Raw genomic sequence first — 27,056 nt, 5'->3', positions numbered from 1 at the left:
TCTTGTCAGTGTGCGTGGTTGTGCTCATGGAAATTGACTCACATGATGCATCTTCCCCTCAGGGTGGTGCACCAGGGTTGGAGACGCTGCCTCGCTGTGCCTGGCCTGCTCCCGTTAGCAGGAGAAGGGACTTCTCCAGGGTTGAAGGACACCCTTCACATCACCTGGCTGATGTTGAAATGAGATCATAGCTCTCAGAGGCACCCCCAGCTTTGTACAGCGCCTGTTCCTACCACCCCCATCTCCTTAAGAGACTCTGCTGACAGATCTGGCAGGTTAAAACATCACTCCCTTGATATATAGCCATAAACAGGTTGCTCAGGTCCTTAATTGCAGCCAGGAGCCCAGGAACTGGCAGACTGCTCTTGTGGCTTTGATACAGTGAAAACTTCAGGTAACATGGACACCTGAAACAGCAGAAGTAGGTATGCCTATGGCACTGCTAGAGAACTAGATGTCCAGCCAAAACGTTTAGGTCTAGCTTGCTTTTATTTCCACCTCAGCCACTCTGAGTCACCCCAGGGGCTGTCAAAGGGGCTGAATGTTTGGTAAGAAATGTGGTGGCCAAAAACTGGACAAATTCCTGGAAGTCTTGCAAGAGTCGTCCCGTCAACCAGATGGAGTCATTGCTGACAGTCCTGAGGCCGACGGCCTAGATGTAGTTGGGAACAGGTTTAGGAACAGGTCTAGGAACCATCTGTGGAGTATAGTAGGAACGTATCCATAGTTTCCTATGGATGAATAAGGAACTCCTTAACTGTATAAAGTCATAATCTTTTGCAAATTCCATTAAAAACCCACCATGGTGATATAATTTCCTTTTCAAACTATATATTTTTTTTCTTCTCCCTATGAAAGTGAACATTTAGAAACCAAATTAGGAAGGCAAACACAGCTTTTCCTTGCAGGAAGCTCATTCTTTTCTATTATAAATGGTGCTAGTTGGCTGGGCTTTTACCCAGCACAGGCTGCCAGCCCTGTAAGAAAGGTTACTCGTCTCCAGTCCAAGTGGCTCTTTCCTGGTTATTATTACAGCACATATTCTTAAAAATATTTTTACTTCAAACAGGCAGGCAATGAATGAAGGTGAATGTGCCAGATGTCCCTCTCAATTCTGTCCACTCTATCTCTTTTCTGCCTCTTCTGTGGTAAACAGATACATCTGGATGGGGTATTTATCAGAAACCTTTCACAAGGGGAAGAAATTAAGCAAAAAAGCTAGCTCTGCAGCACACTGCAGCTGATGCCTTTATACACTAGGTTGGCCTGGGTTGTTCAGATAAACCCAACCTTTTTGCCTCTTTCTAGAGCTAGCTTCCTAGCTCCTTGCAATCTAGGCCATTCAGGGCATGTATTGCTGGTAGGTAGTGCAGGTTATTTAGCAAAATCAGATGGTGATGGACACCTCTCCTCTTACCATAGTATGATTTATTTTATCTATTTCATGATCTTTGGACCCCAAGAGTGGTGACTCAGGTTTTCCCATTTTGGCTGGAGCCTGGATGCAATGCATTCACAAGCAAATGCTTGGACATTTCCTCTAATGACCTCTGCAGAGCTCACCAGAAGGTTGTAATCCAAAACTACAGTGCTGCCATTTTCCTAACAGCCCCACTCTTGATCAATGGCATCTCAATACACACATAAAACAAAGACTTTAATAATGTAATGCTGGATATTAGGGAAAATTTCTTCCCTGAAAGGGTTGTCAAGCATTGGAACAGGCTCCCCAGGCTGGAGTTATTTAGAAGCCATGTAGATGTGGCGCTTAGGGACATGGTTTAGTGGCGGACTTGGCAGTGGTAGTTTAATGATTTGACTCGATGATCTTAAAAGTTTTTTTCCAACTAAATGATTCTATGAGTCTGTGATATGCCCAGCCAAGAACTATCCCAGTAACCTGATCTTACCAGGCTAATAGATTATAGATCAGCCACAGTTCATCTTCATCCAGTGCCCAAGCAGGGTAGGCAGAACTCCTGGGAGAGTCTGGATATTTATGTAAGTCCTTTTTTTTGACTTGGTGGCACACTTTCCCAAAGACGTAACATCTTTGATACATGTTAGGAATCTGAGAGACTCTGTTAAATCTGGGCCCTTAAAAATGATTTACATGCCACCAGGTCACATAACTCTGGAATTCTGCTTACAGTCCCCAGACAAATGTTTTCTTGACCTCTCCTGGATGCAAGAGCACAGAGAGCATTTGTCTTCATGCCTTTCATTGTGCAGGGCAGAAGAACAGTCTTGGCTATTGGTGGGCCTGAAACTGTGTCTTGGCTGCCCACCCAAAACCAGAACACCTTATCTGAACTACCCACACGTCCCACACATGCCAAGCTTGACCTGAGGGTGCAGTCACAACGGGATTTCTCACAAGATGTTCTTTATTTCTTGTTGGGTAGTTAAAATAATGATCAGTTTTTTCTGTGGTATTTCAGCCGTTACACTTTTGGTCCTGGCCAGAACAGAGGAATTGCAGAGAAGACCATATTCCAAGTAATAAATCTAAACATTCTGAAACTTGAAGAAAAAAAGGTGAATAAAGTTGAAGCCAAAGATTCAGGTTAGATCTTGTTTAATCCAAACCAGGATATCCACCCCTGACAAAGTGTTGACCACGGTTATTTTTTGGCACTGTGTCTGTTCTCTCCCCACACTGCTTTCTTGGAAGTCACTGTGCTCTGGCTCTTCAATTAGAGACGGATAATTGATACATTGCAGACTGGAAAAAGCTTATCACGCTGCATTATTTGTTCCACCACCAGAGACCTATCACCACTGTGAAATCTATTTCAGCAAGTTTGAGAGAGACTTGGATAAACCACCTGGTGATCACATCTGGGACTGTTGACTGTCTGATCCAGGCAGTTTGTCACAGACCCTTGAAAATAGCATTGATGGAGTGAAGGGGTCTTGTGTCTCAAGTGCATATTTTGGAGCGAGGATTTGCGCAGACAAGCTGGCAGAGGCTGTGCTGTGTTTTGGAGGATCACCCAGACTGCAGCCCAAATTTCTGCCCATTTCTGATCCTTCCATTTAGGGGGATCCCTTAGTTTAGGCATATGGGGGGTGGGAAAGATGTTTTTTAGGCTCTAAAAAGTGGAGGGGTGAGGCAGCAGTGGCAGCCAGGGCTGCTGGAGCACATCACCCCAGGGTACCTCCCTGGGAAAACTGTGGGGGGTTGATCAGGATTTCCCGATTGATGGAAAATTCCAAGTTAGGAAGGATCCAGACTCTTCTGGAGACTCATCTGCTTTGAGTAAGGGCAGAAGCCATGCAAGGAGCTGGATCTGCCCCACTCTTCTTCCCGGCAGCTAGCGATAGCTTCCTATAACCAGTGAGGAAAACACCTACAAAACTTACCTCACTGCTATTTACCCCTGGGAACTGGTGCAGCTGCAAACTGCACATAGCTTGGGTGTCACAAAACAAACTGCCCAAAGCACTCACTGCACCATCATCATCTGCAGAGCTCAGTGGTTGCAGGAGAACAAAATATTTAACCATGGAGCAGATGTTGCACAGGCTATGACTGTGAGCCCTTTTTGGGTGTGTAACACTTGGAAAGCCCCATGAGTGTGCCTCCCCCTTGGTGGCCCATCTCTGGAGGCTCCCTTAGGGAGGAGGGTGGTGGCTTTTGCCTGAATCCCTATTACTGACCAAGAAACAAGGAGCAGGTCACACTTCAAGGATGTGCCGAAGTTGTTCCTGTGGGTTTGCAGTGGTCAGCATGGAGGTGGGAAAAGGCTTCAAAGCCATGCTGAGGTCTGAGGGCTCTGTCTGTGGCTGTTCCAGCCACAAGCCAAAGGGCAGCACAGTGCCGGGCGTTTGCATTGGCAATGGAGAGAGGAGGCTTCGTCCCCGTGTTGCTGCAGAGGTGGTGGAAGTGCCAGCCAGATCGAGGGAGTGGGCAGCTCAGCAAGAGCAGGGCTGGGGACTATATGCAGGAACTAAGAGCCAGAGAGCCCAAGAGCGGGCCGGGAAATTGGCAGTGGCTGGTGCATGGTGGTGGCACAGTGCTGGGTGGCCTTCGTCCCTTCAGCTGTGGCCTGTCTCTCTCAGTGTGGCTCAGTGGAGTTCGCCTGTGAAATAGCAGCTGCAGACCATCTCTGTGTCTGGTATGGAGGAGTTATCACTGCAAAACTGCAAACAGGATTATTTCTAAGTGAAGGAACTGTAAATGTTTTAATTACAGGTACAAGCCTGCCTGGGTCACAGAAGGCTTTCCTTTTTTTTTTTTTTAATTTTAATCATTTTGGTTTGTTGCCCCTTGAAACAGTGGCCTGCAGTTTTACATAATAACCTCACTAATAACCCACTTTCCCAATGTCAATATGAATAACACAGCAATAAGAATCCCCTTTCTCACAGGGCAGAGTTTTTGTTTGCAGAGAGGTGGGAAACAGCTTTGACCCAGCAGTTGTTGCATTTTAGCTGATATCTTGTTATCTGACAGAAACAAATCCGTGTGCTTCACTTCATCTTAAAATGTTGATTACCAGATAAAGGCATATCCTGCTGCCAGAGACCAACAGGGGAACAGTAATTATGGCTGTGCTGGATGCTGGAGCTCAGCTGGCAAAGGCTGGAAGGGTGATACTGGGTGTGCAAACACACAGCCAAGAGGTAGGGAGGGGGATCAGATTTTTATTCTCTCTGTCAGCACTCCTGCAACTAAAAGCAAAACCAAACCTCTTAGGTCTGTCCTTTTCTCATCTTCAAATCAGTGGGATCTGTTCTTCTCAGCATGAAGCATTTTCAGTCTTTTATTCCAGTACATAGTTGATGACACTGCTATTTTGATATCCTATTATTTTAGATTCAGCTCACACATTTTGATAAGTGTATTTGACCATTTGAACATCAAGAATGGAGAATCAGAATCGGTTCCTCCATTGTTTTTTACTTCTAAGTCCAAAATTTCTGCCTGTAGGTGGTGATTTTGTGGGCCAGCTATTCCTTGCTGAGGCACAGAGGAGAAAAATGGGCAGCAAAGATTTCTGCAGATGGGATTCTGTTCAAAAGATTGGTAATAAAAGAGCAAAGTCTAAACTCTATAATTAATTTGGACCAAAAAATGTGTTTAAAGTCAAACCACCAGAGCGGTGATGGCTAGGAACCAGGTGGACTCTATTAGAAAGTGAGGAAGGGAGTCTTTCTTCTTTCTGATGGCTGCCAGGAAACATGCTTGTTTCAGCTTTTGCGTGAAATGATAGATGGGGGTTTTGAAGCCAAAATCTCTTTGGTTCTACTCCTCCTCCCTTTGGGACATGGGTGCTGTGGATGTTCATTACTCACGTTAGAAACATTTGCCACAGGAAGCTCCTGGAACCGAGTTTGGAAAGCCATGAAAGCCCTAAAGGCAGCTGAAAACATCAGTGCTATCCCAGCACTTGCTGAATTGAATTATTAAGTGCCAAGATAAATTAATGTTTGTCTCTGAGTCATTCCCAATTTTACAAAGTCCAGGGTTTTCAAACTCCCTTGCTACCAAGAAAATCCTCTCTACTTGAAAAAGAAGCCCCATCTTGGTGGTAGCAGCTTCCAAATTCTGGAACTGTGTTTTCAGAAGTCCTGCTTTGCTCTCTGGTAAATTCCATTCCATCTCTCCTTGCCCAGTGAAATACCTGGAATATTTGCTTTTATTTATAAACAGGATTTTCAGTAGTCATAAAGCATAGGCTAAAAAGCCTGTTCTGTGAGGTTATTTAGTTTATTGATATTTATATATTGAAATAAAGCTCAAGAGTTAATCTATGAAGTGTTATCCAATGATCTTGAACATCTGGATTGGGGATCCAAGATTTCACACAAATTGCATTAAGATTCTTGCCATTAGAGCTTCAAAATAAGGGAGATAAATACAACAAAATCATGAAGCAAGGAGGCACAGCTCTGTCTGGCAGGCCTGTGGGCTGAGATAACCAAGAGCCACCACTGTTCCTGGGGCTGGAACAACTGGGGTGCTGCAGGCAGCAGGTCGTGTTTGTCCTCAGGAGGAACACTGAGCCCACAGCAGCTGAGTCTCTGCTCCTACACCACGCTTGGCCAGTGGAGAAGGAGAAACAGGGAAGACCTGCCCTTGCCTGCCTTCACTCCCAGTAGCCCCGGGCACTGCCCCTGTGTTGGCCCAGCCCAGACCCCACATGTCCATGGGGGCTGGCACTGCCTTTCTGGGGGAACGGTGCAGCCCCACGCTCCTCCCTGTGGGCTGTTAAATAGGGAATTACTGAGGCAAGTGGCTGGGTATCGGCCAACACTTGTGCCACCAGAAGATGTACCCCAGCTGAGCACCGATCTCCCCTCTCCACCTGCACCTCCAGCCAGTGCCTCCTCGCACGATGTGACTTGCCCTGCTGTCTCCCATGGATCTGAATGCAAACTAGAGTGCTTTCTCACCACCATTCAGCAACCATCAGCTGTGCATCCCTCCCAGCACCTACAAAGGTCTGAAGTAACAGCCTTCACATCACAGATCTCTCTCTAGGCCCATATTCCATTTAGACAGGAGACTCACAGCCTCTTTCAAAAGCCATGCTGCTTGAGCCTTATTCCCCTTACCTAGGGCCAAACCCAGGATTTCCTGTGACTTCACAAAGATTAAGATGAGGCTTAATCTCTTCACACGCTCCATACCTCACCCCCACCTCAGTAATATGCCAGGGAGCGAAGACACATGATGGATGCCCCTTGCAGCTGCAATGAATAAAGCTGGGGTGTTTTAGCAGGTGTAAGTAATTTCCCTTGCTTAGCAGTGCCTGCGGTGTTAGGCTTTGCTGCCGCAGCATGCTGGTATACTGAAGGCTTTTTACGTTACAAATAACTTAGCACCTCATTTCACTGGTGGGTCTTGACCTTCCAGTTGGTCACATCCTGGTTTGTTCCCAGGATGTCTTTTGGAGTCTACTCTTTACATCCTCAAAATTAAGCCTGGGTGATATCTGTGGATTGTTAGCTTCAGAGATGACCTTCTGGATGGATGGAACGTTCACCACCATACCAACAGGCTCCTGGTGCTCCCAATTCCATCACATCCCATACTCGGACATGCAACCTTCGCCTTGTGCTCTAAAAACATACCCTGCACCACAACCCTCACATATCATCAGGCAACTGAACAGGAAGGAAAAATAAACAAACAAACAAAATAATAAATTGGGATAATTTAGGGCCACAGGGCACCCCAGAGGTCGCAGGGAAGCCCCAGCCCAATGCTAAGCAGCGTGGTCAGCATTGAACAACTTCAGTATGAGACAGTCCATCACACTGCAGGGCCAGGGATTGTTCTCTGGGACTCCTGCCCCCTGTACTGTCGTAGCTATGTACTGGTGTAGCATTTCTCACAGGCCAAGGAGCTACTTGCTCCTGGGAAGGTTGGGCATGTGTGTGGATGTGTATGCATTTGCAGAGCTGCACTCTGCAGTTGTGGCTTTCTAGAGGATACTGGTGGGTGGTTCAAAAAATATAGTAAGGATATTATTATACATATATAATTGTATTCTTTTAGTCTGAAATAAGCCCCTGGTAAATTTATATTTACTTGGCAGTGAAGATGTAAAACTTGGTTTGGCAGTTACATTTAGGAAAACACCAGGAACTCCAGGGAAAAAATACTGCCTGGCTGAGTAGGCTGAAGTGATGCTGAGAAATGGGGCTCTGTGAATCTGAATTCAACCCAGTTTTTCAGAGCTGCTTACCCAGACTCCTTCCACTGTTGGCCAACTGACAGAAACTCAATATTTTTCTTTTAGTGAATGAAAACCATAGTCAGAAACAGCCATTGGGTCAGGATCATATGCAAAAGCTCCTCTTGTGCTTTTGTTTCCTAATTGCTCTTGGAAGGATTTTTCGGACTGGGCTGACGCAGTTGTGTGTATGAATTTCCTGGCAAATAAGGAAGGTGACTGTGTCCAAAAGACATTTAAGAGTGTGAATTCACAGGCTTTCCATGTCTAATCAAGAAGCGTAAGCCATTAGCCACATGTTCTCCATTTCCATCACATTTTTTCACACTTAAACAAAAACATGCCAAAGAAAAGGTGCTACATTTTTTAATGCCCCCAAATAGGAACCACGGGAGTCCGTTAAATGCTGTGGTCATTTCCAGCATACAAATCAATTTTCCTTGTGGTGGTGAAGTGGTGAATAATGCCTGGTTTGTTTAAAGGAGCATGACTGATTTTGGATGAAGGATCCTGTCACTTTGGCATTTTTAGTTTTATTTATTGCACACAACCGTATAAAACCTGGTACTGGTCTCAGTGCCAGGCTTACTAGTGGAAAAGCTGAAAGGACCACATAACTCCTGGTGCAGCAAAGAGGTTCTCCTCCTGCAAGGCATTTGCTGAAGTCCTGAAAAATTTTGAATAACATGGCAGAGAAGGATTTCATCAGCTGGCACCTTCTGGCTTTATTTTTTCTTCCATTTTGCCTGTGTCAAGAAGAATACATGGAGGTGAGCAGAAGATCTTATAAACCAGTGGCCAAAGTATTGCAAAGTCACCACCAGACTGGCCATAAAGGTTCCAGAAGCAGGGAAATATTGAAACAGCGGAGTCAACTTATAGAGTGGACTGCTGATAATAGCACTTCTGCAGACCAAAAAGTCCTGAGACCAGAGGTAGATGATGTAGAACTGACTACCTCAGACAGAGTCCAGGTACTCTGAATTAATCTTCTAAAGATATCTTTAAAGCTAATGAGATATTTTATTTTTTTGCTAAGATTATTAGTGATTTATTGATGAAGTAATTTTTATTACAGCTGTGTATTGGTCTGTATCCTGCTGGGTTGCTTTATAGGATCTTTTAATGAGCTGGTAGAACCAGCAGTGGTTGGGGTCACTGGTTTCAACATAAACAGAAGCCCCTTATTTTGCCGAAACTGTGAACTTGTACAATCATATGTTCTGGTCTATAGTCTCTTAATTATGTCAAGGTATTCCTTATTTAATACATTAAAGTTTTAGAAGTTTTAGATTCTGTAAACTCATCTGGATGTGAAGGAAAATTACAGAATTTCTAGAGGTATTTGGAAAGATTCAGTTATCAGAGGATAACTTTACTTGAATTTTTTTTATATAAAGTATATTTTTTGAGCTTGAGACAATGGAATTCTGAGTGTTCAAAGTAGATTTAATAATATATGTTAACTTGACAGTTTCAGAGAAAAAAGACTCATAATGAAACTCTAAATCATCTGTAGTATCTGTGTTTTAAGCTGTGAATCTCATGGCATTTCAGGTATTACAGTCATTAGCTCACAGCAAAGGGAAAATAGCATTATTTGGTTATACATAAAATATTGCAGTTGAAATCTAAAAGGAAAAATCTAAGGGCAGAAGATGAAGCTTTTTCTAGCACTATGCAAACCAAAATTCCACTCAAATTAAGTTTTTGTTGATGGATGTTTTTTAGAAACAACAAGAACATGAGTGTTTTGTTCCTATGTTTGAGTCCTGTATAGTTCACCTTTTGTCATTTGTTATTTGAAACTCTTTCAGATCAAACTATGATATTTTGAATTCCAAAAATCATGGACATGCAGATAAGTGTTGAATAATAACCTGCTTCATGATAAGCAGAAAAGAGATTTGATTTTAATTCTATCTTAGGCTTGAAGAACTGAAACACATCCAAGTATGGCAATAGGTTTAATGCACCACTATATTTCCTGTGTTTAAATTTTATAGATCTTTGCATTTCATATTTCTTGGGCAAGAGTTGTATGTTCCGCCAGTGGACACAGCAAAATAGATATTTAACTGTAGATATGTTAAATTGCACTTGCACTATATAAACAGTGTAACCCATGAGGTACATAGTACAATGAGCCACGTAGTGTGTGTGTAACTCTTTACTGCGGAGAGAACTGTGCAGCTGCATACTACAGACCATGTATTACTGGTACTTAAAAAAGATTCCCCTTTAACTCAACATAATTTCAGATAATGCAGCACTTAATATGAAATCACAACAGAAAGTGTCACTGTTTTGGGGGTGCATGTGTCTCTCAGAGAGTTTAACGCAACACTTTTGGAGTCCTCTGCTGAGCAAAAAGGCTGTGAGATTAAAACCGAGACTGGCAAGTCTGAGCACAACTGATGGCAGCCATTTACCTGCCAGACCCTCTCTAAGAAGATCTTTGCTGGGGGAATGATGCAATTTTTGCCTGACTGAAATGAAATGGCGCACTAGCAGATGTGTGACAGGGATAATCCATCACAGAGTGGCTGACGCAATAGGTATTTTCCATTGCCAAGACTCCAGGAATTTCCAGGTAGAGGAGGAAGAAAGGTGGCACCAACATGTTTTAATTCATGGGAAACACCTCTCTTCCCCTTGAGCTATCTGAAAACTGTTTCATGCCTAAGTCCCTGCTTTCTTGATTATCTTGGCTCTGGCTAGAGAATTTCACTCTCTTGCTAGTGTTTTAATGGTCCCGTTCCCTGTTGTGGAATAGAGACAACATCATTCGCCTTCGCTGCAGTAGGTACAAGGTCAATTTCCAGGCTGCTGGTAACTTACATAAAACACAATGTGCATTTCTCAAGCACAAAAAATCTTAGTGACTGGGGATAGTTACACCAGACACATTCTTCCTTTTCAGGTTGCTTTTTGAAAACTTTCAGGTACCCCTCAACCTACTGGCGTGTTACCTTGAAACCTGGCAATCTGGGTTTGTTTAATTCTTTGCAAGGGAGGGGTATGAGGGCCTTAGTGCCCACAGAGACATGCTATTTTGCATTCAGAATGGAAGCCAAGAACAGTGGATGTACATTACTTGTCCTCTATATTTTCTTAGACAATATAATGGACACTCATAAAATTAACCATGAAGTGAAAAAAGGGCTGGGTCTCCAACTATGATTCGTTCACAGCTGTAAGTTAAGGGAATTTTATAGACCATTGGTTGCCTACAACTGCCTCCTACATACTAAATCATATGAAATTATGTGAATAGCCTCAGAAATATTTCCAGTTTCCTATCTGTATTACGATATCAATGTGGCAGATGCATTTCTCAAGCTTCTAAATCATATTCATGTCCTGAAAGCAATGCCAAAAATTCATTGCGTACTAAAATTTATGTGTTAATGTCTACATAGGCAAGTAGGTTGTAATTAAACTCTGTCCCATTTGAGTGTATTTTTGCTTTAGGAGCGGGTTTTTCCTTTAAATGTACTCTTCATGAAGTTCTCTGGTTTTAGAGATTAAAAGACTATCTTGAATATTTATTGTTCTTGGCAGCTGACTGTGAACATTTTTTTCCTCCTAGTCAAAGGATTAGTAAAGATAAGTCAATACTACTTTATGACTCGTGTTAAGTAGTTATTTTGAAGTCAGTGGAACTGTTCTCATACAACCAAGTTGGCAGGACTTGCCTCACTTCACACATAATAACCTGCTGAGCTTTTTGAGAGGTAATGCCAAATAGCATTTGGTTATGACCAACACTAGTAGCTATTTTATGATAACGTAGCTGGTTAGCAAAAAACATCGTTCAGGATTGCAGTGTTGGGTAAAAAAGACAAATCATACCTGCACAAAGAGAGTCTCACATGTAGTCCAGTTTGCTGGATTCATGCTGTCACTTACCTACAAGTCCACAATTCTAAGTTTTTGGGTGTTTCAAGGCTGATACGACTTACTTGCTCTTTGCAGTTATGTATATAGTTTGTCTTCACATTTAACATGGATATGAAGCACTATCAAAAAGGAGCTGGAGATTTTAACCTCAGTGCAATGCTCAACATCAGCATTTCAGGTGGTGAAAAATGCTTGAGCAATTCCAGTCTTGTATTTGGCTCCCCTTCAAGGACTGAAAATGAGCTGAAAGCAGGGCTACTCTTCTCTCATATTAGGAAGCTTTAAACAGCATGTCTGGTGATTGTCAGTTACGTTTTTCCTAACAGCTAGGAGAGATAAAGCAGAAAGAAAGATACATACAGGTTCTCCAGGAACAGGCAGTCCAACAAGCAGAACTAATTTTTCTCATGAAGTACAGACCTTATCCAGAAATAAGGTAAAAATCATAGTATTGACCAAACCCCATAAATATGAGGTCCTTCTGCCCATTGACAAGTCCTAACATTTCCATAACTCTCTGAATGTGAAGCATATTTGTTGAGCTGTCAGGTCAGTCTTTATTCCCATGGTAGCTCCACCTTCGGTGGTTCCAGCTGTAAAGGACATGTTTCCATCCCATCGGAGGAGTTGCAGTATTTCAGTGGCATGAAAGGGTTTTTCTGTATCCGTAAACATAAACACCCAAGCCTCTTGAAATTAATGAATTCTGAGTGTGCTTGGTATTGTATATAACATGGGTATAACATGGGCAGAAAGCTTTAGTGTTTCAGATCAAGCCAGTTGATGACCTTGAGGGCAGGAATGCAGCACATCTGCATGTTCATTTGGCAGCTGCCATCCCACCAGAGGCTCGATTGCTGCCGTTAAACCAGTAGGTCTGCGTTAGGCAAGTAATTTGAGGATGATAAAGATGAGTGGAAACAAAGACAAAGAAGATAAATAGTAGAATGATTAGAGAAAAGCAGTAGTTGGATTGGTGTAACTATTCCCCCCCATCCCCAACAATTTAAGAACTGCAGACCTACACCTCAGGATAATAGCAAAGAATTGTAGGGGGAAAAGAAACAAAGAGGGAGAAATGAGAAGGAGGTAGAGTAATAAAATCAAACCCTGGACCTCTACCTCAGCTGACCCATCAGAAGATTTGTGACTGCTAAACCATCCCAAGAGCCTAGTTATGAAGTCAAGCCAGGACTGAATGAGATACCATTAGTATAAATAAAATAATACAGAAAAGTACTGCAACTAAACTATTATCAGACTATTGTTACAGTAGCTGAGCTGTGTGTAATAAACCTTTTAGTTTATTTATGCTGCTATATTAGTTTCAGCATATAAATTGGTTTTCCTAGTTGTACACCCTCAACTACAAACACTCAAATGCCCCTAGTACCAGGTGTTGTGATCAGTTCAAATTTTTGTCATGTATCTTGGCACTTGTTTTAAGTTGTCCCAACTTAGTAGCCTGTAAACATACAAGTCTGGAGCCATGAACAGGAATATGCTGCACAGACATTTTTTAATGTCTCCTTCAGGTGGTTCAGCGCAGTTTTCATTACTTTTAGTGGAGGGTAGTTCATTGCTGAAGGTCAAATGAAGTCCCTTGTGTCCTACCATTTGTTGTACATAGGCTTGTTTGTCAACACAGGTCAACTGAAATACGAGATCAAAAAAAAGCCAGATAGGAACCTAACTGAAATATTCATCTAACTTTCATTACTTGGTATTATTTTATTTTCAAAACCCTCATTATCTGACAGGACAAGCTGCTTTTTAATATTCATATAGTTCTTAGAACACTGGAAGAGCTACTCCCTTAAATTTTGCAAAAATAACATCTTCAGGGATGACCCAAGTATGGGAGATTTCAGCTCAGATAAGAAGTGTTTTGAAAACTTATGAAATGTATAACAGAGAATATATAATGAAGACCCCATAATCAACATGTATATGATTGATGCCCTCCATGAATGAGCTACTTAAAGGTTATTTTTGTGCACTTAGCCCCCACAAACCGGACCACAGAATCCAGACTGCAGTTCCTGCTGCCGTGGTGACTTTGGAGTTCGACTCTACCAAGGGCCCCCAGGACCTCCTGGGCCCCCTGGGATGCCAGGTGAGGATGAAGTTTAATTCATTTTTTCATCAGTCTAATTACAGGCTATTCTATGAAATATCTGAGATTGGTCCAGACATCAGTATTTGGTGACAGGTTCAGCAAAAAGTTTTTCTATAATTTCTGGGGAGACAGAGATTTTCAGTTAGACTCTAATGTCTTTTCCAGTGAAAACCCATTTGTTATTAAAATTCAGCTTTCAGAAATTTATATGGAAAGTAACCTTATTACATTTCTAGGGCAAATTGGTCTATCTTCTTAAAGCAGCATGAAGCTTCCATTAAAGTTGGAAGAACTTGTTCCCTGGAGTTGATTACTGCGATCACCTTTGAATATCCAGCTATGCTACTGTGTAGTGTTTCCAGGAGCTTTTTTCCATCTAGCACACTGCTAGCTGATATTTTACAGAGAAACACATGCTTTTATTCTCTCACAGGAATGTCTTCTTTTCCTTCTTTCTTCTTGTCTTCCATAATAAAAAGTACCTTCAACCATCCCCTCACCCCCATTAAAAAGGCAAAGAGAAGAATATGATACATGAGAAAAGGGTATACTTCGATCTGGTAATTGGTATGGAAAAAGAGGAGCATGTTGGTCTAAATTTGTTACAGCAGCTACCTCCGGGGATTTGGAAATCATCATTATTAAAGTGGACGTATACCTTAAATGAACATGTCACTGACTGACAGATTTGTCTCACCTTCAAAAGCTTACGTCTTCTGTTATCACAATAAAAATGCAATTTCATAATCCTTCTGTGTCACAAAGGTACTGACAGTAACAGACATTACAGATAACCGTACACCAAAAAATTTAATGTAGTGATTTTTGGTGGAAACAGTTGACAGTAACAGTTCAATCTCACTGTTATGAAGTTAAATCTGAGTTTTGAATTTAAACCTGAATGAAATGTTTCAAGAACTAGTTCAGTTGGAAATATATTGAAATAAATTGTTACTTTGATGTATTTTGGAAATTAGGCAAAATAAGGTCATAGGCATATTTGGTACTAGTGTGCTGTGAGCTATTCATGCATCAACCCTTTATAAAAATACCTATGACCATTACAGAAGTAAGAGAAATCTAACAGTGTGGCCTCTTGTGCAGAAATATTGCATTATGGATTAATAAACTGTTGGCTTCTTAGAAGCAGGACATAGTTTTGTTTTAGACCCACACTTTCAAGGCAGCAGTGGACATACTGGGACACTGCCCAGCCCCAGCTTTGCCCTTTCTTCATGTGAGGATGTGTCTCAGTCACACTGTCTTGTCAGCACAGGATGCCACAAATGTATGGGTGACAGCAACATTCTGCACCCTGGAATCTGTCTGTCTCCTTCATCTGCGGCATTTCATATTGTTGTGCCATAAGGGGAATTACAACAGCTCCTTTTCCCTTTATTGAATCAAAAGTTGCTTGCAGACTTCTGTTCCGAACTGGTAGAGAAGCAGTTCTGGCTTTACATGAGGGATCATTCTTGTTATTTTTAAAGAGTTATTGATTTCTTTATGCAAACAAAAAACTGCTTAGTTTCTTCCACCATTTAGCTTCCTTGTTTGAAGTAAACCTTTTTCTCGCTACAGAAATTCTGAAGAATCACTTAATCATTAGATTTGGTCTCAAACACCATTCTTCTTCTGAATTACCAGAGCAACTAGTAACCATAACCAAGGTGACTAATCAGAGAACAAGCAGAGTGGCGAAGAATCTCACTTCAGTTTAGGCAGAAATAGAACAATGATGACACTAATTAATCCCTAAGTAATTGATTGAAAGGTCAGTCTTTTGCTTCAGATGGGCATAATAATTGCTCAGTAATTCTAGCCAACTTTAAAATTTTGTTAGTCACATAGACATTTGCTTAGTAATTTCCTCAGCAAATATCAGGAAGTAAGTAATACTGCAGATGCAGGTATACGTTTTTATACTGACCCTTTTTACAAGAAGCCACCTCAGAAAAGTTTCATTATAAAAATTTTGTCTTTCTTTAAATCTAGGAACATGCAATCAATCAACCCTTCAAGCTAACCAGCACCCTGAGAATGCACAGTCTCCCATTTTTGGCACAGATGGGTCATTTGGTTAGTTTAAGGCTACAGCCATTCTTCATTTGTGTAGACATGTTTTAAAGTTAGCAAAATGTTATTCAAAATTATTCAAAATTATCTTATCCTATCCCAGTTAACTTAAATTATCAGTATATAAGTTTTTACACAAAAGGAAAATCAAGAGTGCTTATGCAGGCTATCTGGTATGTGTCAAGTCAGTGGCTTTCACTTTCTTTGAGCCACACATCCACAGAAATCTTGTCCTTGCACATCTCCCCAACAATGCGATGACTTCAGACATCAGTCTGTACAGCAACACCCAGTCTGTACAGCAACACCCAGACAGCATGAGGGTTAACTCTGAAACATCAATCTACGTCATCAAAACCTTCACCTTCAGCTTAACCACACAGCTGTTTCTTATCCGTTGCAGCTCAGTCTGGTTTTTATGGTACTGAAAACTCCACGTGTTGCAAACTGGTGGAAAAGGATGCTATCACAATCCTCTGTTAAAATGTATTATATGAAGTTATTTAAGTTAAACAGAAAGCTCTGTTTCCTTTAAGGAAATCATGGAAACAATGGAAATAATGGAGCAACTGGCCAGGAAGGAGCCAAAGGTGAGAAAGGAGACAAAGGAGATATGGGACCGAGGGGTGAGCGTGGCCATCATGGACCCAAAGGCGAAAAGGGTTACCCTGGGATTCCCCCAGAGCTACAGGTACAAAATCTCTGACCTGTGTTGGCTGCAGCTGTTCTCAGGTTATGGTTTTCTTCTCTGAAAAACAGCACCTAACTACTGTGATATACTTAAGAAGAAAATCTGCCTGTAAATTAATACAGTGAGAGACATATGTAGTCTTTGTCATGACTGACAAATGCGCTTTGCCATATCTTCCTGGAAAAAAAAGACACTGGGGTTTAATCTTTTTTTAGAGTAAAAATCCAGCTGGGAAATGGGCAGGAAGAAAGATACACGGTTCCCTTTTAGGTCAGAGAGCCCGTGTCTGGGTCATTAAAGGACAATAGCAAGGACTATAATTTTTCTATCCAGCTGCAAATACATAACTGCGTCTCCTATGGCACATGGAAAGAGTAGAGGAATCACTCAGGCGCATGCTTCTCAGGTCAATCAGGCTTTCTGAGATTCTCAGAAGCATATGTACCCAACTCCTCAAATTATGGGGTCAAAACTTCAGTGCAGACAGAAGTCCTTGGGTTTTGAAAAACACCCCTCAGTAGCTATCTATGGTTTTGTATGTCCAGATACCTTAAATATGTTGAGAAGCATGTAGGTTCTGCCTGTGAATGAACTACCCAAAAGCCAGATCAGCATAAAAACATGGGTTCAAACCTGAGCTGAAAGGTTCTGCTGAGGGATGGTATGTAGTTGTTTGGGCATAGTCCCATAGCTTTTGCATTAGAGCTTCTTTGTGTCCCAGGAATCTGGAAGATGTCCTTATGAGAGACCTTATATGTGTCTCTCTATATATACCTGCAGTACAGCAGAAATACGGTGTAGTCCTGTTCCTAAGGCAACCAAAAGTAAATGGGACTTGGATAAATGAGACCCTTGGCTGCCATTGCAAAGAAGATGTAAAAGAGTTGTCTACACTGTATACCGCAGTGTAGCAGTGTATGTGCAGTTCATCTGCAACAGCAGGAAGAGTTGACTACCTCTGGGATGTAGCGCAGCTAAGGTGCTAAAGACAAGATTTAAATGCATGGTAAGCCTTTGAGATGTATCGCTCCTAGTCTCCAGCTGCCACTGTGGAAGGGGCTCCTGTAGGGAGCCAGCCCTTTGTGGGGGAATCCTAAAGCACTTCAGGTGGCACCAGAAGTATTTATATGGGCAAGTGATTGCAGCCAGATTCAGTTCCAGAGAGTCTACGTGTGAGGTAAGCACCTATGTTCCCATTATGATTACTGAGGACCTAGAAGAGCAAGTCAGCTTAATCTGACAGTCACTGCTGCTTTTGGGTATATGGGACTTCAGACACCGCATAGTATATAGATCTCCAGAAACTATAAAGGAGTTTACATCCTCAATCACACGCACACACTTTAATGGAAGTGTCTTAGTCTTGACCTGATTCATACTCCCAAACCAAGCTCACCACTGAAGGGACAAAATGGTACTTAGCAAATATGCGCGAAAAGAAATCCCAGTTTCAAACTCTGATCATGTGGAAAACTGAAGTCCTCATCTACTTACAGATCTACACCTTTTAACTGAACGGTACTGTTTCCCAATAACTGTCATTCCTGTATGTTTTATATCCTCATAAAAGTCATGCAAATTAACAGAAAAATCAAGAGCACAACCAATGTCTGCAGTGTGGGAAAATGACTTTGGGTTTCTTTGCATTGTGTATGTTTGAGTTCTCCACCCTGCGTTGCATGAAGATGAGATAATTGCACAGAATAAAATTCACAATGAAAACAGTTTTCAAAATTACCAGACTTCTGTAATAAAGCAGATTTTTTTTAGTATTCTTGAAGAACTAACTGGAATTAACATTACAGCTGAATGTCTTAAAAACATATTTGTTGTAATTACAACATATACACATAAATCCTTTTGCCATTTTAAAATAAGCTATCAGCAATTTTTTCTTACATAAAGACCATGGTAGTAATTTAAATAAAAACTGAATAACAGCAGAGGATGAACAAAAGAAGTTCATATTGCAATACCTATTTCCAAGTAAATTCTGTCACTGGTTTTAACAGATGTGTTTAAACATTCTTCACACAGTATAGCATATCATTTCTCATTAACATAGTGCTTAGGAATTTTAGAGTGGGGTTAGGTAGAGGAGAAAACACTCTCAAATACACTACTGGTTTAAATACAAGATTATTTTGAAAGACCTCGCATGTCCATGTTGATCTGCTACTCCCAAATGAGACCTAGGGTAAAAGGACACTTTTTCCAACTCTTCTGATCAGCCCGAGAAAAGTAGCTTGGGGTCAGAGAGAATGTGAAATGGAATCTAGACAAAAAGCAATAATTCCTTGCAGCTGCTTTCCTTTAACACATGATGAACTTCGATGTGATCCTGGCTGAGAAGCAAGACGTTAACAATTTGCCTTCATAGAAAATGCATCCATGCAGGGACAAGGAAAATCAGCCCAAGCTTTCAGCTCACATCTGGAGCTCCTCAAATTTCCGAGCAGATGGCTAATGATTTGCATTGTTGGACCGCTGCTTGCATTTGATTTTGCCTGTTTTGATTTTTTTCTTGTTTGGATCTGGAATCAAAAGAAGTCTGGTGTGGCTTTTTTTTAATACCAGTATAGCTGGAATCTAATGACAAATGTCATTTTTGTGAGGGGAAATAAAAACTGTAATTGAACACTTCTCACCAAAGAAGTTGAGGGAGAGATAAAGTGCCAAGTCACTCTGTGACCTTCTGGCAGGCATCCAGGTGAAATTCCATCTGTACCCCCTTTACCAGCAGCGAGCTGGGAGGATACTAGACTCACAGAAGAGACCAACCCCTTCCCTGCCCACCAAGCTGGCAGGGTCATTCCCTGGTGTCTTGCTGAGGGTAATCTGAATTCTCCAGTGTGGGAGGTTTTGCACAGCTTCCTATGAAACATTTTCCACGGCCAATATATCTCACTGCAAGAAGTGTAACGTGAAGCTGAAGCACAGTTTTCACTTTCTCTGTTTTCCTCTTCTGGTCTCTGCCACCCTTTGTTGTCATGAACGAGGGTACAGGGCAACTGCTAAGAGACATAAATCACTGAAGGTTGAATCCCAGCAACTGTACTTCTAGACGACCTCTAATAAAAAGGGTTACTGTGTCTCTGAAAGTAGTTAGCAAGAAACAGTAATGTGTGTGGATTTTACTGAGCTTTATTTATTTCACACATTCTCATAAAAGCAATATCCAGTCTAAATGCATTGGGGAATATATAAAAACAAATTAAATCACTTTTGTTGGAAACACCATCCATTTTAATACCAGTTTTCTGTTGCATCATTCTAGACAGACTTAACAGTAAATAAAACCCCAAACGAAGGTCCTGACCTGCAAACACTTGCCCATACACTTACTTTTACAGTCATGAATAGTCCAATTGAATGCAAGAAGCCTAGTCCTCTTCCAGTTTCATTCAATGGGAGTTTTGTTACTGGAGTTTAATGGCCTTGGAGCAGGCCCTAGAAGAACATCTCTGTCAGTAAAATAAACAGACCACAAATACAAGAAAAAATTCTGTAGCTGATTCTTGTACACATGTGCATTTTGTGAATGACTGCCTGAGTAAGAACTGAACTTTTGCAGGTCGCATTCATGGCTTCCATGGCTACTCACTTCAGCAACCAGAACAGTGGGATCATCTTCAGTAGTGTTGAAACCAACGTTGGGAATTTTTTTGATGTCATGACTGGGAGATTTGGTGCTCCAGTGAATGGTAAGTGTTTGCAAACCAAAAAAATGCAATTCTGGGAGATACAGATAGAGAGAAGTATGGTCAATAATGACGACAGACTAGTTAACTGCCTTTGCACAAGGCACTGATGAGACTCACTCTGCATAGCTCTTGATACCTACTTTCAGGAAAAATGAAACTGGAAACTGAGCAAGCCAAGAGAGGGATGGCCAGCCAGCGAGACTAGTGCTGGCACAAAGGCAGGAGGAGGTGGCATGGCCAGAGCTGGGGAGGGAGCAGGACCAGCTGCTTTGTGACCTTTAGCCCTTCAGTCACTGCAGTAAGATAACTACGTCCTTGATGTTGCAGCAGCAGCTTCACAGTCGCCTCCTCCACCTCCTGCCTCCAGCCGCTCTCTTCATCTCCATCTTCCCTCATGCCAGTTCAGCTGTGAGCTGGCCTGTAACAGATGGGTGGCTGGAAATGAGGTATTACAGTTTTTTCTGAGTTATTTTTCAGCTGCATCAGTCTCCCATCTTATGCAGCTGTGGTGCAGGAAGAACAGTAGGAGACAGGGGAGTCAGGGCCATAACCAAAATTGTGTCGAAGCAAAGCCTGAAACCACCTTCCTTCACTTGGCCTTTCTCACCCTGCCATTCATTTACTCACAGCTATGGGAAAAGGTATGAAAGTCGGGCCCCCTGAGCTTGCTGTAGCACATCTTACTGACAGAGAGGTGTGTCCTCACAGCTACTTCCTTTCGAGGTTAATGTATACGTGGATGTCAATAAACTTTGACATATTTATATGTCATAATTTAATGACTTTGATGCAAACTCCAAGCTCCCATTGCAGGGTCAATGCTACAGACTTCAGGAACCGGGAGCTCGTCTTCCTGCCTGGGGGAGTCTTGTAGAGCTCATGACATGGTTGCACTGACAACATTGTTGGCACCTTTCAGACCAAGAAAGAGCTAAAAAGAAAAAGGGTAATGGTGTGTTGTGCAAGAAGAGAAAGTGTTCACATCGTACGGCCAAGCGAACAGCAGTGAGTGCTGCTAAAACCACTCATGTCCTGCCTGACCTGGGCAATGTGGTGGCTGTTTGACAGCCTCTGTGGCTGAGCCCTGGCTGGCCTGGAGGCTTCCCCTCTGAGGGCACTAGGCTCAGCCTCTGACAAATTTCCCTTTCAGTGAGAACAAAGGGGTGAGTGGTCCTGCCATGTTCAGATAGAGCCATTTCTCTGGAATAGTACAGGGCAGAACCCCTGCCATATGCAGAATTACAATTAATCAGATTTTGGCACACTGTAAGTGGAAGCAAAATACTCACTGAACAACTGGAAGCTAATTGTGCCTCAGCTATTATGTTTTCTGAGTAAGAAGCACAGATCTGTAGCATGACTACCTCCCTCTATGAAGCAAACACATTGTATTTGGTAATCTTTTCAGGGGTATATTTCTTCACCTTCAATATGATGAAACATGAAGATGTGGAGGAAGTGTATGTGTACCTGATGCATAATGGTAACACAGTTTTCAGCTTATATAGGTAAGTGAAGAGCCAGGCCATTTTAATGCAAAACACATGTTTGCACAGAGGTAATAGCCTGCTCACATTTCAAGAAACACAAAATTGTTCATTTTTTAAAGAAATTCTACAGGGTAAAATAACCAACAAAGAAAAAGACTGTATTTCACCCTCCTCAACTTGCAAATTTGGGTGATGCTGGCCACAGATCCTGCACCTAAAATTCAGCATTAAAACAAGTTCCTCAAAACTCAGGGGAAAGGAATTAGCACTGCAAGTCGTGGTTGCAGTCCAGTGCCAATGTGTTGCCATTCTGCTAAGCCATATCTTCATCCTTTTTTTGCCTGTCAGAGAAAGGGCATGTTGAAGTGTTCAGCAACTACTTACAGTCTTGTTAAAGACCAGGGGAGAGCAATTTACTTTAAAGACGGAAAGCATTTCAACTGCAGTAGTAAGGATGAGTTAGAAGCAATGGTCCCCTATTTACTGGCTTTGTCACCATTAGCACATTTTGAATATAAAGTTTCTATACTCTTCATATTAGCTAGAGGATCATCAAGAACAGGATCCGTTTCGAGTTTATCAACTTCTATAAGAACCAGGTCAAAAAGCTTGTAGCCAGATGGATATTTGGAAAAGATATGTGTTTGAAGAGAATATTATTTCTTTAATATCAACCAGGGGTCTGATGCCAAAACCAAGCTTATCCCCTGAGCCTGAATAAACAGACACAAAAGCTTAGATTGATCACACCAGATTTTAGGTACTGAGATGATACCAGGTTCATTTAAGCTGTCAAGGTTTCCTCAACAGCCTGTACCATAAGCACCACCAAAGGTGCTTCATTCCCAACAGATTTTTCCTGCAAAAGGAAAAAGTGTCTTTTTTTTCCCCCTGAAGCACTGGTATCAGAAAGGGCAACAGGTGGAAGAAGGGAAACCAACACTCAGGCAGAGCCAGAAGGTTAGCCCACTGAACCCATCTGCATTCCAATGAAAGGTGTCAGGATGGAGTGAGCTGCCTGTCTCTGCCCTCTGCTTGTGCTAGGAGCACAGGGGGTCAGCTCACATGAGGCTCCTGACCTGGAGGCGTTTAAAGTTAGCTGGTGTGAATCCAAGGAAAAAAGCATCAGAGGAAATCTGGAGTGTTGTGATGAATGAGCAGTTTTATTTTAAACAACGTTATTTGTTCATGTGCACTGGAAAAAAATACATAAGTTAAAATTCCAGAATTTCAGAAAGGGAGGAAATGATGCAATTAGGTAAGGTGCAAAATTTGACCAGAAGATCAAATGCAGAAAGATGCCAAAATTTCCTCATAAAGCTGGAAAAGTGTTGGCAAGCCTTTCAAGAAAGTTTTGCTTAGGATAACAATGTGTTTTCTTGGATTCTTTTTGAAAGTTGTTTGCTTGATCATTGTTGAGAAACAAAAAGCTGACTTGTTAAAATATTCATCTTTAGCTATGAATCAAAAGGGAAAGCAGACACGTCAGGGAACAGTGCAGTCCTAAAACTTGCCAAGGGAGATGAAGTTTGGCTGCGAATGGGAAATGGAGCCCTCCATGGGGACCATCAACGCTTCTCCACCTTTGCTGGGTTTCTTCTTTTTGAAACCAAGTAAAAAAAGAAACAGCCTGATAGATGTTTATCCGAGGAAACTTCTTTTTTTGGAACCGGTATTTTTCTCTGGACTGTGGAATAGCGTTACAATAATGAAAAATCAAGAAGGCTTGTTCTGATGCAATGCATTGCTATTTGTGTCTCAGAGGTGAGCTGAATCAATTGGGTAGTTGACACAGATTCACAGATGTATTGTCATCTGGGTTATGTCTAGTGAATTGTTAAATGTTGCTATTGCTCTCTTCTCCAAAGTGACTGAAAAACAAAGGAAAAGGATTTAAAATAATTTAGAGAGCAGTTTGCACAGTAAAGTGAGTTTTGTCTGTAGATATACTTTAGTCAAGTATATGCCAGGAACTGAACAATTGACTCAAGTTTTTCTGTTCACTTATTCAGTTCTTATTACATGTTCATTTAAGTTTGCATCATGGAAACAGGCCTGAATGAATTACAAGTAGGCTCAGCTGAGACCACATTTAAAGGAAGAAGTTTTTACTGGACTAGGATGAACTTTACAAATAGAAGAAAAAAAAATGTGAAAATAAAGATATCAAAGATTCAGGTTTATTGCATTTCCATCTCAAACCTCTGAAGATGTATCTGGTATCATATTTCATAGATTTTTAGTATGTATTTATGCTCACTCTCTTTCTCTTAAAAAAAAAGTAGTAGTAATTCTTGCCTTAGTAGCAGCTTGAAGCTAAAGTAATTTAGCCTACAGTGTGCAGGGGATCAGGCAAGGGAAATGTAATGTTTCTTCTAGCCTTCAAACTGTTTAAACCTGATGTAACCGAATGCAAGGTGTCAAAGCAGAAGCATATACACTGGAGAAGTTGGGATATGTCAACAGCACAAACAGAGAAACACAAGCTTTGTGGAGTTTGGAGCTCTTACAGAAGGATGTACCTTTGAATATTGCATATTTACTTAACAGTGAAGTTGTTGATAAAGTTTTCCTAGCAGCCTTCCAAGAACTAGTATTTCAGGAAAAGACATTGCAGCCTGGCAAAGCAGCAGCTACCCAGTTCAATATTTAACTGGTGAAAGCAAACGCTGTCTGGCTCAGAAGTTCTGGTCACAGTAAATTGGGCCATTCTTCAACATTAATATTTGCCGCCAGCTTTTCAAAATTCGGGTACCTGAAATTCTGTCTTGCTATTTTCTTTTCATCGGAATCAGCACCAAATATACTAAGACAATACTGAAGTCTGATTGTGTCTTCTGCTCACTCTGGCTCTCCACACACAAGCTAATGAAATATAAATTACATTTTAACACACATTATGTTTTAACCTGACATTACCTGCCTTTAATGTATAACAAGTAGGTGGGGTTAGGAAAAATTTATTTGGTGTTCTTTTATATTTGATACAGACATCAGTAGCGCAACAATAGAGCGAACCAATCAAAATCTGCCCTATGAATTTGTATGTTCTTGTACACGTTCCTAGTGTATGTAAACCACACCTTATGAAAAATGCATGCTGATGCTTGATGATGATGACTTGTGATTTTTTTAGTTTTATCTATCAAACACAGAAAATATTAGCTTTAATGAATGGTTGTCCAATGAGTGTTATTGTTTCTTTCTGATCTTGGGTCAGGTTTGCACCACTTAAGTTTTCAAAACCTGAGACCACGTTATTTCAATAAATTCTGTAAAATTCTGGCATGCCTTTGAACTAAGACTCACCCACCAGGTAATCAGATAATGTTATTCTTTTGGAATAAGTGCACAAGTTGTGTGAAATACACAACATCACAAGCTAATGTTAACAGTAGGAAAAATCTTGAGAAAAGTATTTCCTGTTGTGTTAGGAATCTTTACTTACTTTGTAAAACATACATTTACCCAATAAAGAGTAATAGTCATAAAACTATACTGCTTTGTTTATACCTATATTTACCAGGGACCTTACCATTTGAAGACTATGGAGATATATTCTTAATATGTATTTCCCAAGCATTCATTTTGCTATTGAATGGGAGAAAGCCAGCAAAAAGGGTCAAAATATATTTACTTTATATATGTGTGTGTCTCTCTCTATATATATATATACATATACATGAAATTTAAATCCCCAAGGTTTCCTCTGGGGACATTTTTCCTTTATGGCATGGCCATTTTAATCCTTTTCAGCCAGAATAAAGCACTTAGAAACTATGATACATACACTCATTTTAAGCTCCTTTACATTATTATTTCTTGTGATAACCATGATAAAAAAGAGAGCCAAATGTTGCCATCCTCATTTTATGTTGTTTTCACAAGTTTTGTGAAACTTGGTTTGCTAAGAGTGGAAAGCAACTAAGAATTGCCACAAAAGCTTCTGACAAACAGCAGCATGGTCTCAGTTCCAACATTAAAGCTAAGAAGTTTTTTACATCGAGGTTGAAAATTCCTAGCTTTTGCATGAAATCTCTGTGGTCTCTTCTCTGCAAAGTTACTGCATGCAATCTCTGCTGAGTGTGTAATACTTTACAAGTACATTGTTAACTTACATATTCATTTCAAAGATCCTTCAAAAATATAGCAGCTGATGTAAATTCTGTGTGTGTGTGTGTGTGTGTGTGTTCCTGCTCCTCAAAATTATCATTTTCTATTCAGTAGATCATGTGGAATGTATGGTTTTCCTCAGCAATTTTTATGAAAACTAGTCATCTTCCCATTGCTGCTGATAATGGAAAGCTTCTTGCTTAGTAGATGCTCAAGACAAAGTGTCTACTGTCAAAGACTTTTGTCCTTTTTTATAAAGTAGATGGTATCCTGTAATTTGTTACGAGTGAGAAACTTTCTGAAAACTCAAAAGATGCAGCTTGGAATACACTTAATGGTTTCTTGTCTGCTAAGCTGAGTTTATGTCTCTTTCCTCCGCTCCACGAGCTCTCAGATTTAACCAAAACTTGGCAAGAGCTGCAAGCCCCTGCCTGCCACGAGAGCTGTGGTTTGGTAGGCGATATCCTGCCCCTGTGGTAGGAGCTGGCATCCTAGCAGAAGAAAACACTGCCCCACACAGAGACAAGTTGAGTTCTGCTCTGTGTGAAACACCAGCCCCCACTCTTTGTTCCCCCTTGCCCCTGAGACCCATGGACCGCTGTCCTTCCCTGTGATGTCCTTGCAAGGCAGCAGCTCTCATCTCCAGCTGTGTTAGGAGCATTAAGGGCTGCATTTTGCAAAACAGGTCTGTGCGCCACTTGAGAGATGCTGGCCAGACCCCCTTGGCTGAGGGAAAACACAACTTTTGCGTGAAAAAAATGAACTAGAATGAAACCTAATTGACGGAAAAGGTCTTAAGTCTGGGTCCCAGTTTCATGCGTGGTGTATTAAAGAAAGCAGAAAGCAGCTCAGCCTAATTAGAAATCCCGGAGAAAAAGAACTATCTGTGGTTTTAGTTTCAGAGACTAGTACATGGCCTGAGGGTTACTGAGTTGATTCTGAGGAAGCAATTCAGACTGACAACAGTTTGCAGCCTCAGTCCCACCAAAAACCTTGTGAGGCAAAGGGAGAGCTTTAAAGGAACATTTTTCTAAAGGGAAAATAAGGAACACACCCTTCACTCACATCTTTCATCTTCCCCATGAAATTTTGTATTGTGTTTCCTCCATCACACCCTACCTCTTTCTGAAGCAGTTTTTAATAAAAGTGTTCTTTTATTAAAGCTTCTTTCTTCTACATACTTCACATTATCAAAATGATGTTTTGTGCTCAGAAGCAAAAAAATCACACTAGGACAAAACATGCAGGGAGTCGCTGAGTGGTGTGTGAAAA

At 41.3% G+C, this 27,056-nt stretch overlaps 1 protein-coding gene across 2 annotated transcripts; it reads left to right on the top strand.

Annotated features, from left to right (window-relative positions):
• Positions 1 to 8,163: 8,163 nt before the first annotated feature.
• On the top strand, positions 8,164 to 25,942 carry C1QTNF3 (C1q and TNF related 3). 2 transcript variants are annotated; one of them, XM_005432887.3, is made up of 6 exons: positions 8,164 to 8,458; positions 13,596 to 13,707; positions 16,323 to 16,477; positions 20,052 to 20,181; positions 21,590 to 21,689; positions 23,129 to 25,942. In XM_005432887.3, exons 1-6 carry the CDS (start codon positions 8,375 to 8,377, stop codon positions 23,286 to 23,288), a joined length of 741 nt encoding a protein of 246 aa, XP_005432944.1. In that variant the 5' UTR covers positions 8,164 to 8,374; the 3' UTR covers positions 23,289 to 25,942. The 2 variants fall into 2 exon arrangements, with proteins under 2 accessions (XP_005432944.1, XP_005432943.1); XM_005432886.3 differs by having other exon boundaries at positions 8,164 to 8,662.
• Positions 25,943 to 27,056: the final 1,114 nt, after the last annotated feature.

The sequence above is a fragment of the Falco cherrug genome, chromosome Z (assembly GCF_023634085.1).
Source record: "Falco cherrug isolate bFalChe1 chromosome Z, bFalChe1.pri, whole genome shotgun sequence".
Classification (NCBI taxonomy): Eukaryota; Metazoa; Chordata; class Aves; order Falconiformes; family Falconidae; genus Falco; species Falco cherrug.
The sequence above is the reverse complement of the archived record's forward strand: the minus strand, read 5'-3'. Positions and strand labels throughout refer to the sequence as shown.

Bases quoted from the DNA above. Each gene is read 5' to 3' on its own strand.
- C1QTNF3 (XM_005432886.3), top strand. From the start codon at position 8,375: ATGGCAGAGAAGGATTTCATCAGCTGGCACCTTCTGGCTTTATTTTTT. The intron at 8,663-13,595 runs GTACTCTGAATT...TTGTGCACTTAG, and splicing joins CTACCTCAGACAGAGTCCAG to CCCCCACAAACCGGACCACA. The intron at 20,182-21,589 runs GTAAGTGTTTGC...TAATCTTTTCAG, and splicing joins ATTTGGTGCTCCAGTGAATG to GGGTATATTTCTTCACCTTC.